This window comes from Nymphaea colorata, chromosome 9 (genome assembly GCF_008831285.2).
Source record: "Nymphaea colorata isolate Beijing-Zhang1983 chromosome 9, ASM883128v2, whole genome shotgun sequence".
Taxonomy (NCBI): domain Eukaryota; kingdom Viridiplantae; phylum Streptophyta; class Magnoliopsida; order Nymphaeales; family Nymphaeaceae; genus Nymphaea; species Nymphaea colorata.
This window is the reverse complement of record NC_045146.1, coordinates 3,702,865-3,725,874: the sequence shown is the minus strand read 5'-3', so window position 1 is coordinate 3,725,874 and position 23,010 is coordinate 3,702,865. Positions and strand designations below refer to the sequence as shown.

The 23,010-nt window shown below is 36.4% G+C and overlaps 1 protein-coding gene across 3 annotated transcripts; it reads right to left on the bottom strand.

Moving 5' to 3' along the window:
- Positions 1-7,778: 7,778 nt before the first annotated feature.
- On the bottom strand, positions 7,779-20,189 carry LOC116261235 (protein MALE DISCOVERER 2-like). Of its 3 annotated transcripts, XM_031639905.2 has the most exons (15): positions 19,792-20,189; positions 18,130-18,252; positions 17,785-18,050; positions 17,514-17,646; positions 16,657-16,728; positions 13,775-13,918; positions 13,550-13,681; positions 11,789-11,841; positions 11,249-11,701; positions 10,159-10,349; positions 9,947-10,079; positions 9,178-9,335; positions 8,911-9,096; positions 8,338-8,637; positions 7,779-7,880 (listed from the first exon to the last, which is right to left on the bottom strand). In XM_031639905.2, the coding sequence occupies exons 3-14, from the start codon at positions 17,888-17,890 to the stop codon at positions 8,377-8,379; spliced, it is 2,022 nt and encodes a 673-aa protein (XP_031495765.1). In that variant the 5' UTR covers positions 17,891-18,050; positions 18,130-18,252; positions 19,792-20,189; the 3' UTR covers positions 7,779-7,880; positions 8,338-8,376. The 3 variants fall into 3 exon arrangements, with proteins under 3 accessions (XP_031495765.1, XP_031495764.1, XP_031495766.1); XM_031639904.2 differs by lacking the exon at positions 7,779-7,880 and having other exon boundaries at positions 8,030-8,637; XM_031639906.2 differs by lacking the exons at positions 7,779-7,880; positions 19,792-20,189 and adding an exon at positions 18,616-18,852 and having other exon boundaries at positions 8,030-8,637.
- Between the last annotated feature and the right edge of the window lie 2,821 nt (positions 20,190-23,010).

Below are 23,010 nucleotides of genomic sequence, written 5' to 3'. Positions count from 1 at the left end.
TATTCTTGATCATAATGCATCTGTTTTTCCTAGTTTTGAACATGAAGGAGGAGAAAGAAATGAAAACGTGTTAATGTCACAACTAACTACTCCAACCTTAGAACAAGGAAGTAAAGAAAGTGCTTCTGCTAGTTCTCAAGAAAATGAGCTTTCATATTCCAATAGAGTTTTATTTTGTCCCCCACTAATCATACTCATTTAGTGGTGACAAGATCAATGATGGGTTCATTGAAACCCAAAGCTCTAATGACAAAATGTGAACAAGATCTAAAGGCAAGTGAACTATATATTCTCATATGTTCAAGCCGCAAGCTCAAACAAGTGGCACAAGGCTATGGATAATCAATTTCATATTTTGGAAGCCAACAAAACAGGGCACCTTGTTCCTTATAATTAGTCAAACATGAATGTAATAGACTCCAAGTGGGTCTATAAAATAAAAGAAAATCCTAATGGAACTATTGGTTACTACAAGGGGGTTCTTGTAAGAGGCTTGAGTGGATTATGGAAAGACATTCCCCCAGTCATCCAGCCCACGACCATCTGAGTGTTGATGGCCCAAGCAACTTGACATCAGTGGAATATTCATCAACTAGAGTTCGAGATCTTTCTCCATTGAAGATCTTGGCTTGCTGTCATATTTCCTTGGCATAAAGGCATCATCCAAAGGAGATTATCTCTATCATGATCAGCAAAGTTATCTCCAGAGTATACTAAAAGAGACCAACATGGAGAATTCAAAACCTGCCCTGATGCCTATGAGTTCATCAGTTCAATTAAATCAAATATAGAAGGCCTTTAGTGATCCAACTTGTTATCAAAATACTGTAGGAGCATTACAATATGTATGTCTCACTTGCCTTGACATAAAGTTTGTGATAAACAAAATGTGTTGATACATGCAAAGTCCTATGGATAAGCATTGGGCAGCGGTAAAATGGATATTAAGGTATGTAAAGGAATCCATGAATCTCAGTCTACACTTCAAAGCTAATCGAGCACCTCTAACTTTGCAAGCCTTTGCCGATGTGAACTGGACAGAATGCCTAAACAACAAAAAAACCACGGTTGGTTGTGTTGTCTACCTTGGAGAAAATATTATATCTTGGTCTTCTTGCAAACAAACTGTTGTCGTGAGAGAAGGAGAGAGAAGAAAACACGTCCAACTTATTATTCATCACGTACCCTAACCCTTACTTAAGGGAGAATTAGGGTAAAAATAAAATTACGATGTAAACGAAAAGTTTTGTGAAAATAATTAAAGAACTGTCAGGTTCTTTAATATTCTAAAAACTATCTCAACTTCAACACTCTCCCTCAAGCTGGAGCATAGATATCTACCATGCTCAGCTTGTTACAACACTTTGAAAATTCTCTAATTGCAAGAGTCTTAGTAAAGATATCAGCAGTTTGTTCTTCAGAGACCACATGAGTTGTAGAAATCACTCCTCCTTGAACTAAATCACGAATGTAATGACAATCAACTTCAATATGTTTAGTTCTTTCGTGAAAGACTGGGTTATTTGCAATATAAGTGGCAGCCCTGTTATCACAAAACATTGTTATTGGTAGTTGAACTGGAATGTCAAGGCTTTCAAGCATGGATTTAACCCATGTTAATTTTGCTGCCGTTTGGGCCATGGCCCTATATTCTGACTCAGCACTAGACCGTGAGACCACATTCTGTTTCTTGCTCCTCCAAGATATAAGATTCCCTCCTACAAAAACACAAAATCCAGTGGTAGATTTTCTATCTTCAACAGATCCTGCATAGTCTGCATCACTATAGGCTTGGACATCTAAGGTTTTCCCTTTCTTGAATAGTAGTCCTTTACCAGGAGAAGACTTTAAGTATTTGAGTATCATCAATGCAGCTTCCCAATGAATCTTCCTCGGTTTCTCCATAAATTGACTCAACTTTCTCACTGCAAAACTAATATCTGGTCTTGTAACTGTCACATAAAGAAGCTTTCCAATTAAGGATCTATACGTCTTGGACTCTACAAGTTCTGACTGCTCATCATGTAGGTGCAATCATGGATTCATGGGAATGGTGGTAGGTTTTGCCCCCAACATTCCAGCAAGGTCTGGAATTTCAGCCCTAGTCAACATTTGGGCTTTGGCCACTGCAAAATCAGGAGATAACCCAGCTAAAAGTTTCGCCACCATGTGCTGCTCAAAGTGGGTTTTGTAGCATGATTGACACGGGGGACGTAGGGCTTTGAGCCTCTCATAGGCTGATTTGACTGACGCAAAGTATTGGGCCAGATCTGAGTCACCTTGTTGGAGTTTAGGAAGTTCTTCTTCAACCTGCAAGACTTTGCTCATATTCTTATCATGAGAGTAAGTTTGCTTTAGAAATTCCCACATATGCTTGGCAGAGGTATAATAAGCAATCGTAGGAGTGATGTGTGCCTACACTATTCATAATCCATGACATCACAATATTGTTATCTTCCTCCCATGTAGAATATTTTTCAGTCTTAGTTAGGGGTTCTTCCTCCTCAATAACATGTTTCTTTCTATGCCCCTTAACAGACATCATAAATACGCGACACCAGATTTCATAATTTGAGCCATCTAACTTCACGGTAGACCCAAATGAAAGAAGATTCCCAGAGACTTTATATTCTCCCTGTGTATCAACAATACTATCCCTCTGCTCCATAGTGAAGATCAAAGAAAAGAATCTTTGCACACTTAAATATAGACGGCTGAAAAAAGTGAACGTGCAGGCAGAAAAATCTAGTCACAGATTTTAACATCTAGATGTTGTTAACATGCATTCAAAGCAGGTAGCAGTCACACTTCCTTCACGTCCCTGAATAGTAGGAAACTTGGACAATAATTACTGCTGAAAAAACAAACTTACAGACGAAGACTGCCGCTGCTTTTTCTGTTCTCAACCTCAACTCTCAAACAGCAAGTCCACATCTTGCTGTTCCACAATTAGCAACGTCAATAAACCATCTCCCCGATCAGCAGCAGCTATCCACAACCAGAAACAGCAACAAGCAATTTCTGATCAGCAGCAGTGACAGGATCCCAGCAGCCACACCATGTTCCACTAGTGGATCTGATCACGCGTTCCACATAGGCGTGATCAGATTCCACCCTCCAACGAGCAATAAAAGGAAGAAGAAGGAGATGATAAAGGAGATGGAGAAACAAGAGAGGGGGAAGAACGAGAGAGGGAGATTCAGTCTCTGCCCATCAACCGAAGAGAGAGGAAGAGAGAGTTTGGGGGTTAGAAACCTAACAGTCACCAGAGAGGAGATCGCCGAAAATCTGTCAGTTGCCGGCAGCCTGAAGTGATCATGCTGCTGGCTCTGATACCATGTTGTCGTGAGAGAAGGAGAGAAAAGAAAACACGTCCAACTTATTATTCATCACGTACCCTAACCCTTACTTAAGGGAAAATTAGGGTAAAAACAAAATTACAATGTAAACGAAAAGTTTTGTGAAAATAATTAAAGAACTTTCAGGTTCTTTAATATTCTAAAAACTACCTCCACTTCAACACAAACAATTGTTGCATAACCTAGTACAAAAAAGCCGAATATAAAGCGTTGGCTAGTGGCGTGGCAGAACTTCTGTGGCTTCAATCATTAATCAAAGAACTTGGATTTAGTTTTAGTGAGGCTCCTACTCTCTAGTGCAACGATATAGGAGCACTTTACCTGGCAGCCAATCCAGTTTTTCACACCAGAGCTAAACTTGTTAAAATTGATTTCCATTTTGTTAGATACCATGTAAGCAAGATATTCAAATTCAATTTTTATATGGTAAAATCAGTTGGTCGATGGTGTTATTAAACTCCTAGTATTTCTATCTTCACATTATTTTGAGGCAATCTGTGTGTGCAAAACCCTATGCACAGATTGTGGGGTGTGTTAATGGAAATATAACTATGGATGATAAGAACATAAATTCTCATCATTAGTTAACCAACAATCATGGAAATCAATCTCAACATGAATAAAGGGAAGATATTTTGAGATAATAATAAATCTCTTATTTTTGTAAAGTTTGCATCAATTATCTATAACTTCTATTCAATTTTTGAATTCTCATGTAACTGATGATTATCTTGAAAACAAGATAAATATAGATGAAAAATGGAACCTAGGCATGCATAGTGAACGAAAGAAGTATCTCAATTTCTAAGAGTATTAATTCTTTCACACAAGGCCTCGCTTACTCTTAACTCAGCAAGTACCCTTTCTCACTAACTACATATGTCAATTTAAGCAATTGTCAATGGTTGCATTTGGTAACTTCAGGCTGCATTAAAAGGTATGCTTTAGAAGGTTAGCTTATCTCAATAATGTGGATCTTAAATCCATGGTACATTAGACCTAGGCATCGGGCCAGGTACCCAATGGGTACCTAGTACCTGGCCCGATCGGGCTCGTGCCTGGGCCAGAGAAAACAGGCTTTGGCCGGCCCCACGGGGTCCGATCTAACTCGATAACTTTTAAATATTAAATTTATTTATTAATAATATATATTTGGTTATTAACAAATATGTTTTATATTCAAAAAAGTTATTTTATATTTTAAAAATATTTTTTATTGTAACCATGTGGGGCCCGGGCTCGGGTTTCAGGCATCAGGCCCGGGCTCATGCTCAAATTTCGGACGTCAGGCCGACTAGGACCTGGTTCTTATCGGTTCTTATCAGGCCAGCCCGGCCCAATGCTGAGGTCTATGGTAAGGTCTATTGAGGGGTTCTGACCTATCCACGAACTTGAGATCCTAGTGATCTTAGACACCTCAAACCTACAGTGAAACAAACACTCTAATGTGATTTATGCACTTGACAGTAGTTCTTTTATCTTGTCACATCTACCATGGAGTTGCCATCAGTCAATGTGATCCATATTGTGGCAGGTAGTCTATCTCAATGGGGGTCACTGCATGCCCATATTATTTCAGATCCATGCTTAATTTATCAAACAAACAATAGGCAGTCAAAACACATAATAGCAGTTTTTACTTTTTGGGCTTGTTTAGCTAAGGGGCCATTTGGCAGCAAGGAAAGGACATTCTGAGAATGTCCTATGAATGTGCTCTAAAAATTGGGGCATATTCATATGACACTAGTTCTAGTATTCCATGAATCTGCTTTATTCTTAAAATAAATTCATTATTCATAACGTGTCTAATACCAAACGCCTCCTAAGAGGCAGTTTATTGCTACTGTCTAGTAAAACTATCCAAAAAACTGGGGCAGATTTATGAAACATTGTAACATAGAATTTCATGTATTTACCCAATTTCTGGGCCTACTTCACTGGACATTGACAATTTGTTACTGGTACCAAACAGCCCCTAAAGAAACAATATGTAACTGTTTCATGAATATACTCCAAAATTTCGAGCAAATTTGTGAAACACTTAGAAGTGTTCACGAATCTGTCCTAAATTTTGGGATATAATCATAGAATAGTTACAAATTGTTTTCATTGTCAAATGGTTTGTTTATGTATTCTGCAGTCCACCTTCCACCTTGATGAATGCTTTGAGGAGAACACTTTTTGTTAGAAAGGGACATTAGGTAGCATAAATAATATGTTAGCATTTCAAGTATTTGGAACCGATATATAGAATAGTAACATATTATTATGATTGTCAAATGCTCCCAAAGAGTTGTTTCCGTTCCACAAATAAATTTGGGTTACGCATTCATGGATGGGAATGGACCAGACAATGTTTTTTTGTTTCCATTTCTAGCACCGGCAATGTTAGATTCACAGTTAGATTGTTTTTGGTTACCCTTTATATTGGATTTAGGCTCATGATCAAGTTCAAACTTGAAACCTTTTTCTAAACTGAGTCTAGATCCAATTTTTGCATAGAAACTAGAAAGTGGCCATATGCTTATCAAATTTCAAACACGTATTTGATTTGAAAACCTCAGCTATGTACTTAATCCGGTATTATATTAGAATATGGATCTATTTTTCTAGTGGAACCAACTAAATGGATCTAGTTTTAGGTCTGTAATCAGATCCTTCCGACTCGTTAACATCCCTAATTGTGTTCATAAATCTTGACAGCGATGACAAGCTGTCTCATGCTTGACTAAGATTTTTATTTTGTGCAAAACACTTGGGAAATTTTTTCTTGATTAAAAAACCCATTCCACTGAGAGAATAGAGCGGATCACTTTATTTGAGAACATCATCCTGGCACTAGCAATGGGGTTGGTGCAACTGGCAGGGTAGGTTTGATAGGTGGCCAGTCTCTGTTTCGAGTTTTTGTAGCATCAACTCTTTATGTTGCAAAAAGAAGAAAAAAAGGAAAATAAGGGTCACTGGTATGCATGCTGAAGCATCTTGGGTTATGATTGGGGAAAGGTGGGAGATCCGGCTCTCGATCGGGCAATAGGATGAAATACTTTTCCTACTCATCCGATCACATCAGAGCAACAATAATGTGGTTTTGGTGGGTTGTGACCATCTGCATCATAAGTGGTTGGATGAAACCAATAGACTGAGGATGAAAGTGCAAATCAAAGAATCTGATAGTGCTGCTACGGTCTTCACTGTCCACATTAGGGATCAAAGTGACAATGTCTTTACCAACTTGTCTTGTCTTTTTTATCTTCTCATCCTCGTTAATTCCGTGCAAGCACAAAAAAATGTAACGGGGCACCAACTAAAAGGGTTATTTGGCAACAATGGCACTCCAGTGGATATACCAAAAATTGAAAGAGATTCATAAAACACACTAGAATTAATGTTTCGGAACCTGACCCCATGTTTCGTGAACCTGACCCATCATTGAAACAGATTCATAATATCACATACATTGTGTCCGTGCTGCCACACACGTCCTACATTGTGTCCGTGCTGCCACACACGTCCTAGGGACCCAGCATCAGAATCGGAGACCATTCCCTTTTATCCTCGGCTCGGCCAGCGTACTTCATTTTGTTGTACTTGTTATGAAAAGACTTCAGTTGCTAATTATTGTTATATATATTTGTATAAAACCAGTCAACTGATCCGTCCAGTCACATATCCTCCATTTTTCTTTTCAGAAACATAAAGGTACTCCATGATCAAAAGTACGAAATAGACATCTGCGTCATATTAATTAGTCATACTATTATTTTTTTATAGAATCTTAGTTAATAATTATCAAACGTCATTTTTATATAGATTTCCAATTTTTTGGATGACGAAAACAACTTCCATACTGCTGATTTCACGAGAAAACAACTTAAAAATGTGAAAAAAACTATTACGATTCGTCCGTCCAGTCAATAATGTTGCCCACTGGTTCTCTCTCTCTCTCCACACACACACACACACAAATATATATATATATATACTCCCAGGACAGCTCGGACTCTACTGAAGTATTCATTTGCGATAAATGCTCAACAACAACCATTATTCATAACGAGAGAAAGGGTTAGTTCGAATTATCTTAAAAAATAGTCGCTAAAATCAAACACACACATATATATATATATATATATATATATGAGAGAGAGAGAGAAAGAGAGGCCTGCACGGTTCATTTTAGTAAATAAGTAGTGCATATAAAACCAAGTCCACTCGCAATATATATATATATACATATATATATATATATATATATATATATATATATATATATATATATATATAGAGAGAGAGAGAGAGAGGCCTGCAGGTTCTTTTAAGTAAATAAGTAATGCATATATAAAACCAAGTCCACTCGCACAATCTCAATTTTATAGCAATGCAACATTCAACACGAAAATAATTTTAAGTAAAAATATATAGAATATGAGGAGTTGCTGATCTGTCAACATGTTCACCAATTTGTTCAGTTTCCATGTTCCTTTTGAGCTCACACAAAATGAGTTAGGTTGAAAGAAACATCTGGAACCCAAACAGAGAGAAAATTAAGAAAATTAAGCATATGAACATACAAAAGAAGAATCTGCAGCAAACTTGAGTAGCCACTGTGAAACAATTCTCGTCAATTTTCCAAAAAGACATTTCTATAATACAAGATTACAATGGCACAATTTAAAACGTTAGAAAAGAGAATAAAAAATGAATTGTACTTGGATCGAGATGCACATTGTTATTTTCATCTCAATCTCTTAAACATATTCAATTTACATGTAACCCCATCACATAGACCACCTTTATTTAGAGTTCTTAGGTTTCTTAGGAGGAAAAAATAAAATAAAAGTTAAAAATTAAAAAAAAATAAACACCAAAGCGAAAGAGACAGGGGGATGGGTTATTGTTGATCAAAGGGAAATGGAGAAAAACATACAAAAGAGATGATGAAACAAAACATACAGATTGTACAATGGTAAAAGCTTACAAGAAGTGATTCACATGCACAAGCGAGCAAGCGAGGTGGCTAACTGGCTTCAACTGAAAGTATCTCGAGTTCGGCCCACCAGAGAGGAGATAGCCTTGGAGTAGCAGCTTCAGGTGAAATTGATAACACATCCCTCAATTTAGTGGTTACTTCTTTCATTGTTGGCCTTTGCTTTGTGTCTGGGTGAATGCATTGTTGAATGACCTCACAAATTGCATCCAACTCATTGTTTTTGAAGGACTTCAAAGTGGGGTCAATCATGTAGCTGATGCTCCGTTTGTCATTCAAGTAATCAACAGCCTGAAACACGTGCATCCAAAAAATTAAACAAAAGCAAAGAACCATTTAACTACAAGTGATAGTAGAATAAGAAAATGAAAATAGTTTATTGACTATAATCCACAACAGACTTGATTAGCGAGACCAGATATTTAATTAGATGGCTGATAAAACTTCGATAAATCCGAAGTTTTTATAGTGGAAGGCTAACACTCATTTACCACATCAGTGTCATGAAAGGCAGAAAGGGAGGAGATGTAAAGCACAATAAAAACACACGCTTTGAAACATTACCCAATTCACAAGGAACCCTTGTTCTTCAGAGTAAGGAAGCTTTCCAGAGATAATTTCCAAAAGAAGAATTCCAAAGTTATAAATGTTGCTTTCCAAATCTTTGTAAGGCCAGTCCAGTTGCTCCAAATCATCGTCACATGTCTTTGCCTTCTCCACCGGTGCCTTCCAATAGCTAAAATCTGCCAACTAAAGAGTACAAAAAAATGGCTGAATTCTCATACTTTCAGTGCGTGCAACATGAGTAATAGAAAATGATTCATTAAGTACCTTGGCAGCAAAATCATCTGTCAAATAAATTGAAGTCGAATGTAGATTAGGATGAGCAACTGGTGGGCTTAAATCATGGTGCATGTATTGTAAGCAATAAGCCACACCCATGACAATCCTCATTCTTGCACTCCAATCCAAGTGTTCAACTTCTTGAACTGTAAATGAAGAGAAACAAAAATTGATTAGTTTGTAATCAAGCATGGGTCACAAAGTCATGACTGAGAACAGGAGGTGCAAATTGGACAAGCACACTCTACCTAATCGAAATCATTCAGATTGAAAGTTCAGGCGAACAGTTCAACATCTCTACGTCACTGTTTGCTCCCTAAAACAGTCATTTGGAGTGCCCCAATTTTGGACAATTTATTTTCAAGGTGATCAATAATACTTTCAAAATATCCCAAGGTTTGCAAAGTGTCAGCAAAAAATATATATGCTTAGAACCTAAAAAAAGAAACACTTGTCATATATTTGTGATTTTGTAGTATGCGTTCACCTACATTTTTGTCTTCCATTTTTAAACATTTTTTCAACTGTGTTTTACTTTTGACAAAGAATAAACGTAAAACCTCATTTTCATGTCTTTTAATTGTTTTTTAACCTTTTTATAATTTAAAGAAAAATCACATTCTTTAGAAAAAAAAATATTTTCAACAAAAATGTAGACATTGACAACATGAAATTGTTAATCTTGATGTAGAAGTCAGCATCTTAGTACCTTCTCACCTAATATATGAATATGTGGAACCAATCAAATGACACTTACCATGCAAATGTTCAAAGAGAGTCCCATTCGGAGCATACTCAAAAACCATCATTCTTGTAAAAGGCTCATCCTCAATGCAATAACCAAGAAGGTTGACTAAGTTTTTATGGTTTAAGCGTGATAGTGTGTCTATCTGCACATGACAAAAATATAAATGAGAAACCAAAGCCTTAAAGAAGTACGTTGTATTGCTAGACTGAACAATAAAAAACCTTTTTGCGGAAGTATAGCTCAGAACATTTGGACCAATCTTTGGTAGATGTAGCTGCAGCCGATGTTACTGCTATTTCAACTCCACTTGATAATGTTCCTTTGAATATTGTGCAATCAGGCAAGGTGCCAATGATATTACTAAAATCTTCACAAGCAGTCTCCAGTTCGGCACGATTGAGTTTAGGGGCTCCTGTTACCACATGTACACATTAGGAATAAACAAGGATCATAACATTCAGTTCAAGAAAAGATAAAAAAAAGAATATATACACATTAATCATGGTATAGATTCAAAAAAACATTTTTAAAATAACGGCTAGTTTTTTTGAACTAGAAAAGACAAAACATGAAATGGATGAAGATAAATAACTCGAAAATGCAACCTACTGAAATGAATATGTTGGACTTTTACCAACATTGAAAGGCAAATATGATTTTGCGAATGCTTTAGAACAAGAAAAATATAGTCAATAAAAAAGTGATACGATGTGACTGATAACGAAGGCAAAGAGACAATAATCATGAGATACAGATAATGAAGGCACAAAGGTCACAAGCAACCAAACTTGCCAAGAACCTACCTATTTCACATGAGTACAGGTACGGGATGCGAATGCAAGTTTCTGTGTGTGCATATGTATATAACTCTATATATAGAGAGAGAGATATAAACCCATGTAGCACCCACACCTAATGTGCATTTTGTCAGGTAGCCTACCTATGATACCCACGTAACAGAAAATTACAATAACGTTTGAAAATTCAATTTGCATTTTTCAAGTCTTAAAAAATTTAGCAGACAAGCTTGATTTATTTAATTGATTCCTAAAAGATAAGAAAATATTATGAAAAGGCCACACAAGCAAAAACCTTTTTTTGCTACAAGCTGCACAACTGCAGCACCAAAAATACTGAAAGCATTAAAAAGGACAAAGAGCAGCCTGGCTAGACACTCATAAGTGGCTATTTCGATGGCATATAATATCAAATATTATGGCCAATACAACATTGGGAAAAGTTTAAAGCAAGGAAGTTGGACACACTCAGACATGTGATACAGACAATTTATATGATGGTTAAATGACTCACCTGTCACAAATGCTTTCTGCAACTGACCACTTAATCCAGACTTCCAGGGTCCAATTGTAGCCACACCTCGGCTTCTACACATGAAGAGCAATGCAAGACAGAGAACTAGAGTGACAACAACACCAGGAAGTGCGACGGTATAAACCCACTTGCTTGCTGCTTGCTGACCAATTTCAGAGCTACTGTCTGATTCCTTGGAAGGAGGAGAGCTGGGCTTCTGACTTGAATCATTGCCAGGAACAGGGGATGATGATGAAGGAGGTGGAGATGAGGAAATCCCTTCTGAAGCAGGACTATGGGCCTTAAAAGAACCACTGCTTAGAGAAGGAACATCTGCTGAGATTTGACCTCCGTCGTTAGGAGCAGCAGGCAGATTCACTGCCACTTCAAGAAGTTTGCGACGAGCAGTAAGTAGGTACTGCATGTGCTCAGCTTTACATGGTTTCCCCTCACCTGCAAGCATAGCATAGCTTCAATCTGTGCGAGACAGGAAACACTGCATCCTACAAAAGGATGGCCTCAAAATAATCAGTCACTTACTTGAAAGTGCCTGACGATTCCCCTCATTTCCGTCTGACAAACTTCTTGAAAGCCTATAAGAAAATTTGTGAAAAATGATGCTCTCTAAAAATAGACAAGACGCCCACCAAGCAATAGACATATGAGCCTTTTCCTCAAACATAGAGCGAAAATTTTGAATTCAGAAGCCTTTTTCCTAACCACTATCCCTAGCTATTATTATTTGAAGTTTTAATGGCATAGGGTCAATTAAGAACACAAAGTATAACTACTATGCACCAAAAGAGTTCAATATGGATCATAAAATAAAGCAACAAAAACTAAATGCAGTCAGTTCCCATAGACTGTTGAAATAACAAGTGCATAAACTGCCTTGAAAGACTAAGAAGTAAGAGTATTGCAATGAGAATTTCAGAAACGTGGATGATCATCAAGGACAAAGGAACTAGATGAACATTCAGCAATTTTTGGTCAGTGGGGAACCTAGTCCTAGGGATGGCCATAGCTCAAGATACAACATAATTTGAGCTAAAAAAACTTACGGTATTCAGACTGACTATGATACTATGGCATCATTGATCCATCATTATGTCGATTTTTCTACTCAAATAGTGTCAAAAGTGAAACTCAAAGCATTTATGAAGATTAAGTCAGCAAGTACTATTTAAGAATCATGACAGTGAAATGCCAAAGAAAATGCGACCAGCGTTCAGCATCCCATCTGGCAATGATAAAAAGAAAAGACTCTAAACATGCTGCTAATGCCTTCAAAATGCTACATTAGTTTTGTCCTCATCATCTCAACAACTTTAGTCCACAAGTTAAAGAACAAAAAGTTTTTGAATTAGCTCAATAATAATTTTAGTACCCTATCCTGAACCTTCCCAATCAATATTACTATAGATGATAGGTTTTGGGAGAGAGGAAGAGGAGAGATTGTCTCTGACCACTAACCAATATTAATGTGTGTTTTGCATGGTTTCTTTGCTGGTATTAGAAAAGGAGTAATCACTTCAAGACCTATGTCACACGGGTACTCCCCTTAAGGAGGAGTACCCGTATGGTACGGGTACGAGTACTGGTACGGCGGCCCTGGGTACGGCCCTGGTGCGGTCAACGCAGTACTAGGCACGGTCAACGTATCCGAGATCATTTTTGTCCATTTTCAGACTCGGTCAACTTTGACCAAGTCCAAAGTTGTCCAGTTTTTTAGTTGAAAATTAAAAATCCCCCTCTTTTCTTGTTTCCTTTTTCACTCTAAACCTTTGTTGTACATAGTTTCTCACAACTTTTCATTTAAAATCTTTCATATAATGTTTCGAAAATCCATTCCTTCTCTATAACTTGTCTCTTCGATAATAGTGTGAGCCATAACCATAGCGATGTCAATATATCTTAAAAGCATGACCTGTTGCTCCTAATTTTGATGATGCGACGGAGAATCAAGAAAGCTGATATATTTGTATGTTAATTACTTCCATATTGTGTTTTGTGAATATGTTATTCATTTTGAAATTTTTTGACATGTATATATATATATATATATATATGTCCGCGTGTGTGTACGGCCGTACCGCCGCACCCAAATTTTTTGAAAATGATCCGTACCCGTACCTGCACCAGTACCCGTACCCGTACCCATACCTATGTGACATAGTTCAAGACTGAATAAAAAGTTAAACAACAAAACGTTCATTTCCTTCAAGTTTTCAATTTCAACAAAGTTGACATAAATTTTCAGAGAAGCTGCCAAATGTATAATGTAAACACCAATTCCTTTACCTCTTGCTCATGAAGTCTGCTTGAGGTCTAAAATCTGTTGTAAGAGTTTTATCAACTTGTGATTCCAAGTGTATGCAAAGCTTTAGCAATTCTGGAGACAAACCATCTTCAAAACTGTTGTTGCAAAGAAGGCTACAATGGGAGGAATATAGACAGTAATCAGGATGCATGAATATAAAACAAAAAGGGAAAAAATCAAATATTAATCTGCATTCACAGGCTTACAGGCGCTTTAATGATGACATGTTTCTAATTTCAGTAGGAATCTGACCACTTAGCCTGTTGTGCCTTAGGTCTAGAAACTCCAGTCTCCTAAGTTCTCCAATCTCCTTCGGGATTATACCTTGGAAATTATTCTTATAGAGGATACTGCCAAATAAGTGAAAATGTAATACAGCATAAGTTTAAGGGAAACAAATCCGTATGTGAGCATTTGGATACAATTAAGACACTGTTCACTAATACAAAACGGTAGATCAATCATGTAAAATATCCCCAAATGTTCCATAAAGATTGCAAGGCGAACTTAATTTGGGACCACAAGGAGCAACAGACAACCATATATCTTACTAGTTAAATATTGATGGACATTTTGGAACAGATATTTATGTTTGAAAGTTTTTCAAACTTGGGTTCTTGGTGCTTAAATGTCTTCTTTACATTTGTTAGGAAATTTATTCACACTAAAGGAAGCTATTTCGTCATGACCAGGAACAAGATGTAATAATTATACATGGGAAGAAGATATTTTGTGAATTTCACCATCACATGAATAAGAAGTAGTGTTTTGGGTTAAATGTCAGCAGCTCAAGAGATTTGATGACATCTTCAAATTGTTATGAGTGACCTTTCTAGAGATACACATTGAGGAACTGGAAAGCTGGAAAAAAGTTTTTCAGGTTATAGGGCACAGAGAATGAATGGTCTATGGATGAGATCAGAACAGAGGCAATGATGAAGACTGAGGTATGAGTTGCCAGGTTCAAAGTTGAAGGGAAATCTTGGCATATGGAACTGGATCAAGAGGGCAAACCTTCATTGCCGTCTCTTTTACTCCCTTTCACATTCACAGGTGGAGGAAGAGAGATTTGCACACTAACTCAGCTGACCAGAAACATCATCAAAGAACTACGTGTCAAGACCCTCTCTCCCATTATGCCCTTAGTAAGGATAATTTCTTTATATCTTATTCTTTACAGTTTTTCTTTTATATTTTTCTCAAGCAGTAGCACAAAATTGAAAGAACGATAATCTTCAAGGTCCATTTGTCTAGGTGATGGCCATTTGTCGTTTTTCAAAGAAGATTGTTAGATGTCCTACTTCTTCACAAATAACATTATCCTTGTTTTCTAACTCCACTGTGTTCATGCCTGTTTTCTGGGAAGACCATTTTCAAGCTATTGGTGTACAGTCTGTGGTCCCTCTGCACAATCACCCGCCTGGACTTTGGTCCTAAGCATCATCACAAATATAGCTCTCAGGTTTCCATCTTAGCTTTTGGTTGGGCGTCTTAAGGCAGATTTGTTTATCTAGGGGAAATTTTGAGAATTTAAAACATTGACAAAAGCAGAAAAAATAATAGAAAATTTATGAAATTAAGAATCTTACACTAATTTTCTTCCAAACAATTGATAAAGATTTGAAATAATTTTTGAAAAAATTAAAATGAATAAAAACGGAAATATAAGATAAAAAAGATAAAAGAAAATATTTGAAAATATTTTCTGGTGATACTATCATAAAATTATCCTTCTGAAAATGCCCTATACTGTTGTGGGAGAAAGAATGTGATATTTTCAATTGCCTATATTTGTGACTATAATATTAAGTTCTACCATTATATCTTTTATTCACAACAGATATTATCTTTGTTTTGGAATCTGAGACACATGGGGAAATAATTGGTTCGCATAATGGTTCCAATTAAATGCCAAGTATCTACTTAGTTTCAATATGCATGTTGCAACATCAAACAGTCTTTTTGTATTTCAAGGTAGATGCATTTGGATTCATCAGGATGATATATTCAGGTGGCACATTCAAGCAACTTCGTTTAAAACAAAAGGTCAATAATATAAGTTGGTTCATTGGTGCCTTGTACAAGATATGCACCCAACCAAGTAATAGATATTTCTTTAATGCAATTGCTAGTTCACTTTCACTAGCATGTATCACCAAATTCCAACTTGCATATCTCATCAAATTTCACTCAAAATGGATTTAATGTTTCTTTGCATATACTCTTGGACAAATTTCTAGCTTAAATAACTAAGAAAGAATAAGGGAAAAAAATGAAGGTAGCAATTAGAATACATAAAATTTTTGAAAGAAAGACAAAAAAAAGGTTTAAAAGATAAAAATCAAATGAACAGGAAAAATGAAATTTCATAATAATTTCAGATGATTTCCAGATGATTAAGCAATCTAATTATTTTATCATAATATGACAATACGATGACATTTTTCCTAAAATGCTAAATGATAGTAACTCTATGACAAGCTTTCAACTTAATGTACATATCCAAATGAAAGAATAATTTACTAGTGATGAAAAAGGAATCTGAATCCACGAAAAAATCTTTTCATTTCCTCCTTTTCTGGAAGATCTCTAGAATAGAGTGAGTTGTCCTATATCAATGAGATTTACCCCCCGATGAGTATGTTAGACAAAAATGGTGTCTAGAGAAGAGAAATAAATGAATGTATAAAGAAGCATGAAACAGTTACACTTCAAAATCTTCTTAATGCCCGTAATAGTTTCTGCATATGCTTGCTAAAATTTACAACACAAAGAACACATGGGCCCATCTAAGAACAGTCAGCCGATAATAATATTACTAGAAGAAAATATTTTCATAAACATTAGAAACGCAAAAAGATCCTTTAGAAAGAATGCTTTGGTAGGAAATGTCAAGAGAAAATGTGATGGCTAGGAATTTTGAAGCTAAAGACTGTGTGAAAGCAGGCCAATAGGATTTCATAGTTTTGATAACTGGAATACATCAAGGACACAAAGAATATGGTATCCAAAGGGCAAAGACATCATGATGTAATTTCATGGATATAAATTTTTCTATTACATGACAACATCTAAAATAAATGCTTACAGTGCTCTCATGTTGCTAAGCTTCCCTATCTCAGGTGCCAGGCTTCCTCCTAGAGCAAACTCACTGAGATTCCTGGTAAAATCAAGTGACAATTTAAAATGCCAGTCAAAGAGGCAAAAGATAAACCACGAAACATTTCCAACTTCCATGGAAAGTCGAAGTCCTAAATTAGAAACTCAGAGCAAATAGGTGGAAATTCAGTTGCAACATGAACCCAAAAGCTTTGACACCAATAGCCAACCAATAAAACCAAAAAGAAATGTAAATTTACTTGGTTAGTGATGCATATTGACAAGGTAAAACCTGGAAATAGACAAGAAGCTCCACATGACTTTTCAAGATATTCAAAGTCACAACAACAACTAGAGCTCTTTTCTCATTTTTCCTTTGGTGCCATACAGCAATTTGAGTCCGGTAAGGAAACAAGAATCTAAAGGACCCATTGAAAAAAGAAATAATCAGAACCAAGACCTACTTGGGCCCAGGTTGATCTTGATCCACGGAATCTCCTATAAAATAAGATGAATGTACCGATGCAGATGAAAAAACATATAAAAATGAGATTCGCACAATGAACTGTTCGTCAAAAGTTGGCCCAACAATTATTCCTCAAAACAATTGGGAGGGACACGGAGATGTAGAACTCAGGAAAACAAACATTACAAATTCACTTTTTCTAATTTTGGACAGGAAATAGAATCCAGTCTCATACTTTGAGGCACCATTACCATTAATCACTGCATGAAAACAACATTATTTTTGGTGGGTCAAGAAAGAGCGAAAAAGCTCTGTAGCTGATCCTCAGGAGTCTGGAACGATTAATTTGAGAGAAGAAAGGGCAGCACATCAATACTTACAGAATGTGCACTTTATCATCACGGCAGAGCACTCCAGACCACATACATGGACTGTCATCATTGGGGTCCCAATTAGAAAGGGCACCATATGGATCTGAATCCACTCTTGCACGAAACTCCAACAAAGCTAAGCCTGATTTTCAAATTATGAGCACTAATCATCAAATAGACAATTGCGAGAAGGAGAGAAGCACGCAGAACAAAAGGTAAATTTGATGGAAACTGCCTTTTGAACTTGCTGGAATAAAAGGGACGAGATCTAATCTTGTACCTTCCAGATTAAGTGAGCAGCATGCTTTGATCTTGAAGAGGAATGTCAAAACTACAAGAATGATCCAGCGGAGCGGAAACCCAAACAGGTTCCCTCGACCGCCCATTTCCTCAACGGAACAAATGCAGTAACCGCTAAGTCAATAAGAGCTTTGAGGTTGCCAGCTTTTCATACATGAAACCCTTCTGATTTATTACCAACGAAGTTGAAAAAAACATATCATCTCTTTGGAGAAGACAAAAGCGACCATAGGATTAAGTATTTTCCTGCATACAATATAGAAATAGTTATCTTGCATGAAGCTGGTAATGAATTCATTGTTACAGGTATCAGACCTCATCTTACCTTTCTAAACCGAAGAAGAACCTCAGCGAGCACAATCTGTCAAAACATAAACCATACAATTCTAGCTATGGAGCAACTTGAACAAATCTACCCGTCCTCAAAGCAGCCAAAAATTTGACTTTTCTGCAAATAATTAGGAGGAAATATCAAACAAGAAACTGGAGGGTGAAAAAAGAAGGGTCAACTGCATAGTCACCAAGACTGCGTCACCAAAGTAAATTAAATATTACATGTCTTTGAAGGGTTAAGTCCAAAACGATCAGCAAAATGAACCCATAAATCCATTATCGAGAAAATTGCAGCCAAATAATACAAGCTTACAGATTGTCGATAACCTAGAAACTGCAAGTGAAGAACGCAAGCTTGAAAATTCAAGAATATTTTACAAGGTTTACAAGGAAATGAAAGCGACGCTTTCACAGGATTAAAACCCCAAAAGGGAAAGAAACAAATTTAAGGATTGAGAGAGAGAAATAGTTACTCAACATTGCAAATGGCCACCAATCTGTAACGTAAAAAGCCAAAGCCAATCTGTATACATTCACCATAGACATAAAAGAGAGAAAGAAAGCCAAATCATTGAGCCTAAGAAAGGAAACCTCTTTTGCAAGTAATCCTCTGAAAAAGTGAGAACGAAAAGTAGGAAAGAGAAAGAATATTGAAGAAGAATAAACGGAATAACTTCGATCAATCAGATTGGTATCGCATCACAAATTCATCGAACTTATAATTCGAGAAAACAATGATATAAATGGTAATCAAAAACGCGAAAAGCGCTCATTGTTTCACAACTTATAATCCGGACGAAGCAAAAAAGAAATTTAATATAATTTCATGAATTTCTGCCCTAATCAACAGTAAGTATTCACAAAAAAAAAAAGGATGTCAACTATAATTAGATAGAAATTAGTATAAAAAAATAAACGAAAAATAGAGGTTTTTCAAAGCCACATTTCAATGCATAAGGACAGAAAGAGAGAAAGATACAATCCAGGAGACACGCGATGCATATAAATGAAATGGCACAAAGAAGGAACATCTAATCATTTGAAAATTATAAAAGAGCCTTCAAAACTTTAAATGCAAATCGATTTAACGTAGTGAAAACATTAATTATTTAATTAATTAACTAATTAGAAGATTAACTGAAATATTGATCATACTAATCCAGAATTAAATAACGGAACAAATGTCAAGAAAGTGATTGCTTTAACAATGCGTAAATAAAAATCTCGAAGAGAAAGCGAGAGAGAGGCAGAGATTCATATGATGTAGCTAAACGGGATCAACTCGCAGATCGGAGCTAGCGGTAAAAACAAATACTAGTTTAAAATTAATGTTCCGAATTTCAAATTAATGATGAATCATAAATGTTGAAGCTAATTCTCCGTAAGTCAAGTGGCAAAAGAAAACTATTCATCATAGTTTAGATCTTATAGTGGGAAAGTTCAAATCATAATATCACGTAGTCGAAAAAGCATGGCGATTGAGCCATTGATGATCACGACGAAGATTGAAAGTAGCTATTCCAATCATGACTCGGAAAACGATTATGGCGATGCCTATGACGACTGACGAAGAAGAAAACCAAGTATGCAATCTCGCTCCTGCGACAACGACGATCAGATAGAAGCGAAAGCACGATACGCATGGAATCCTTACCGGAGAGAAACAGCGGACCAGAGAAGAGATGATAATAACAACGGCGAGCCAAAATTCAACAGAAGTCTGCCTGCCGGAGGGGGCGGGGGGAAGACGTGGTGGGGTTCGAAAAAGAGGACGACGACGAAGGAGAAAGGTAAACGGGGGAACGGGACGAGAAGAACGAATTCTCCACCCCGCTGACGTTCTCTCTCCCTCTCTCTCTCTCTCTTTCTGTCTCTTTCAATCTCTGTCGTCCCTCTCTCTCTCTCAATCTCTCTCAGGCGCTCTCTCCTCCCTCTTCCGAGGTCTCCCTCTCAATGTCTGTCCGCCATTTCCTCCAAACTGTCGCTGTCGACACGCATTCCCTCTCTTTCTTTTCCCCTCCCCTCCTCACCCCCGCCCTTTTCTTCGCCACCTCTCTCCTTCCCTTCCCATTCTTTTCTTTTTCTTTATCATTCCCCACTCTCAACGATTTTTTCCAAAAAATAATTTCTATTTTGGTCCGATCCATTTCCCTTAATGCACAAAGATGACCTGTATAATTAAAATTTTGGAGAACTATTCATGGGCTTTTATTGTCAAGTGACAACCGTGAAACAGAGGCCTCTCCTGATGTTTTTCTCTTTTCCACCACAAGGAGAGATATTTTTGACATTTTTGGCACTACGTAAGTTCTCATCTTTCACATTTTGCCTTGTAAGTTTGAAAGCACTTGACTTTTTTCTAGGAAAAGAGAAAGGGTTGCCAAGAAATGATTCCATTTCATATTTAATATTAGATTTTAAAAAATTTATCAAGTTTGACGTTGAAGAGATTAGATATAAGAAAAGGATTACTTTACCAAGAAAGGCTCACTTTCATATCTAAGAGATTACGTAAAAAAAAAAATAGTTCACTACTTCATATCTAAGAGACTAGATTCAAAAATTTACCTTAGACGCGCCAAAGATTTTACTACCAGTATACTTGGTACCACAAAAGTGTAGTGTTCCGTTTAACTCGAATTTGTTTGAGAAAAAAATATATATATTAGGTTAATAATCAGCGTTTATGTCTTTTTTGTAAAAAGAAAAGAAGGGACACCATATTAAAAAAACATTTTAAGTCTAGTCTTGTTTTTGAGATTACGTATAAAATGATGGCTGAAAGCCAAATTTCTTAAATTTTCAAACCCACGCCGATCTTTGCTTCGATTCCTCGGCAGCCGGCGTCTGGTTATTTTGCCTTGGTTCGAAAAACCGGGAGCGGGATCGGCGATTTTTTCTTGTGGTAGACGAGGCTTGCTGTTTCCGCCTTACTCGGACGCGCTTCGAAAACAATTCTCTTGTTTTTCTTTTTCTTTTTTCATTTCCTATTTTAATTTAACCTTCGAGCCAATAGAAGAGTTGGCAAGTTTACAGAAACGTACTCAAACTTTTGTAGAATTGCAAAAACGTGATTAAACTTTAATTCCTTTCATTTTACATCTTAAAAAATAAGTAACAAACAGGCGATTAAATGTAAAAGGTTCAAACGGAAAGCACCTGTTTGTCATACTATTAAAGTCCGATCGTGTTCCTATAAAAAAATTAAAAATGGTTCAGCATTTTTGTTTCAATAGCATGGGGAGGGCTAACTTTTTCATATAGGAGGATTACATGGCTTCTCAAAATAGCAAAGAAGTCCCATCCATGCGCCTGTCAACGGTTACTATTATGGTCAAACCTGATGTGGCAAATATACTTAAAGAATTAGGCTTTAATTGCCCGTTGAAGTGTTGCTTCTATTATCTTCAACTCTGTACCACACAACTCACACAGCAACAAATTATATTTGCTATATTATTTTACCATCGCAGGTGAAATGTGCAAAATAGATAACAACACTATAGTTATTTGTCGCCACTTGTTCATATGTAACTATCAAATGGCTAACACCAAACGTGCCCTCTTCTAGGAAAATTATAGTAGATTATTAGGTCATGAAAATTTTCTTTCTTAAAGTCTACCATATTAGGCAAGTCATATTTACGTAAAGATTTCATTAAAAACCATTTTCTTTTGACATTTGTTTGTACAGTTCACATTTTAGAGATGTCAATATATCTTCATAAAACATAGGACAAGAAAAAAAAATTAAAAAATTAAATTAGATTTAAATTCAGGAAATGACACCTGATCATAAATTTAGTTTCAAAAAAATATCCTTCCTTTCGAGGGAGTGAGATGACCAGTTGGAGGACCATCTATGAAATTGCATGGCATGCTAGTACTAATCAGTCCATTACTTCAGGCGTACAAAAAGGGTCTAGGATAATGCCCTCCGTAGCAATGGCAGAGCCAGAAATTTCTGGCTGAGGGCACTCATCTATGAAAAACTAAAAATTAATGATATTTCTATATGTAAATAAGAATTTAAATATCAATATAAAAATAAGATTTTTTTGTGAGTCTATATGGGCAAGTGCCCACCCAATACCCACACCTGCCTCCACCCCCTCATTGTTACTACACTGTAATATTTACATTTTTACATGGTATACAATAAAATTCTTAGATTTTGTCACCTAGGTAAGATTGGGCCCTTTGGGGGGCAAAAATTATAAAAGAGCTCTACTGAGATTGGATATCAATTAGCTATTTACTTATTCAACGCTGATAAGGAAACCATCTTTCTCTTGCAAGGTGGATATATCTTGGTCGGTCATGGATTTCAATCTCAATAAATTTACTCAAGATTGTCATCGTGATCCACAATCGATAAACCGTGTGTTATACACCATCCAGTTGGGGCGGGAAATCGGGTTGGACCACACCCCAGATCCACCAGCTTTATTATTATTACTATTACTGTTATTATTATTATTATTATTAAATTGAATGGTGATTCCGGAGGGTCCTCGTAATAGCGTTAAGAGTAAAACAAACAGAAGAAAATGCATGTATTTTTGTCATGCAGTATTATTTCATACCTTTTTTTTTGTTTTTGGTTTTTTTTTCAACGTCAATGGCTATGAATCAGTTGTCTTTTATCAATGAGTTAGGTGACCATTATATATATAAAATTAGACAGAAAAATCCTTCAACCTCTCATAGCATATTGCACGATGCATTTCATCGAGTTGTGTGTTTAATCACATCTTTCCAATAAATTGCATTGGGTTATTGTGATTGGATCGAGATGGTTGAAGGATTTCTGTATTCTATATCTAGAATTGGATGAAAAAATCCTTTTACCTCTCATAGCATATTATTTGAT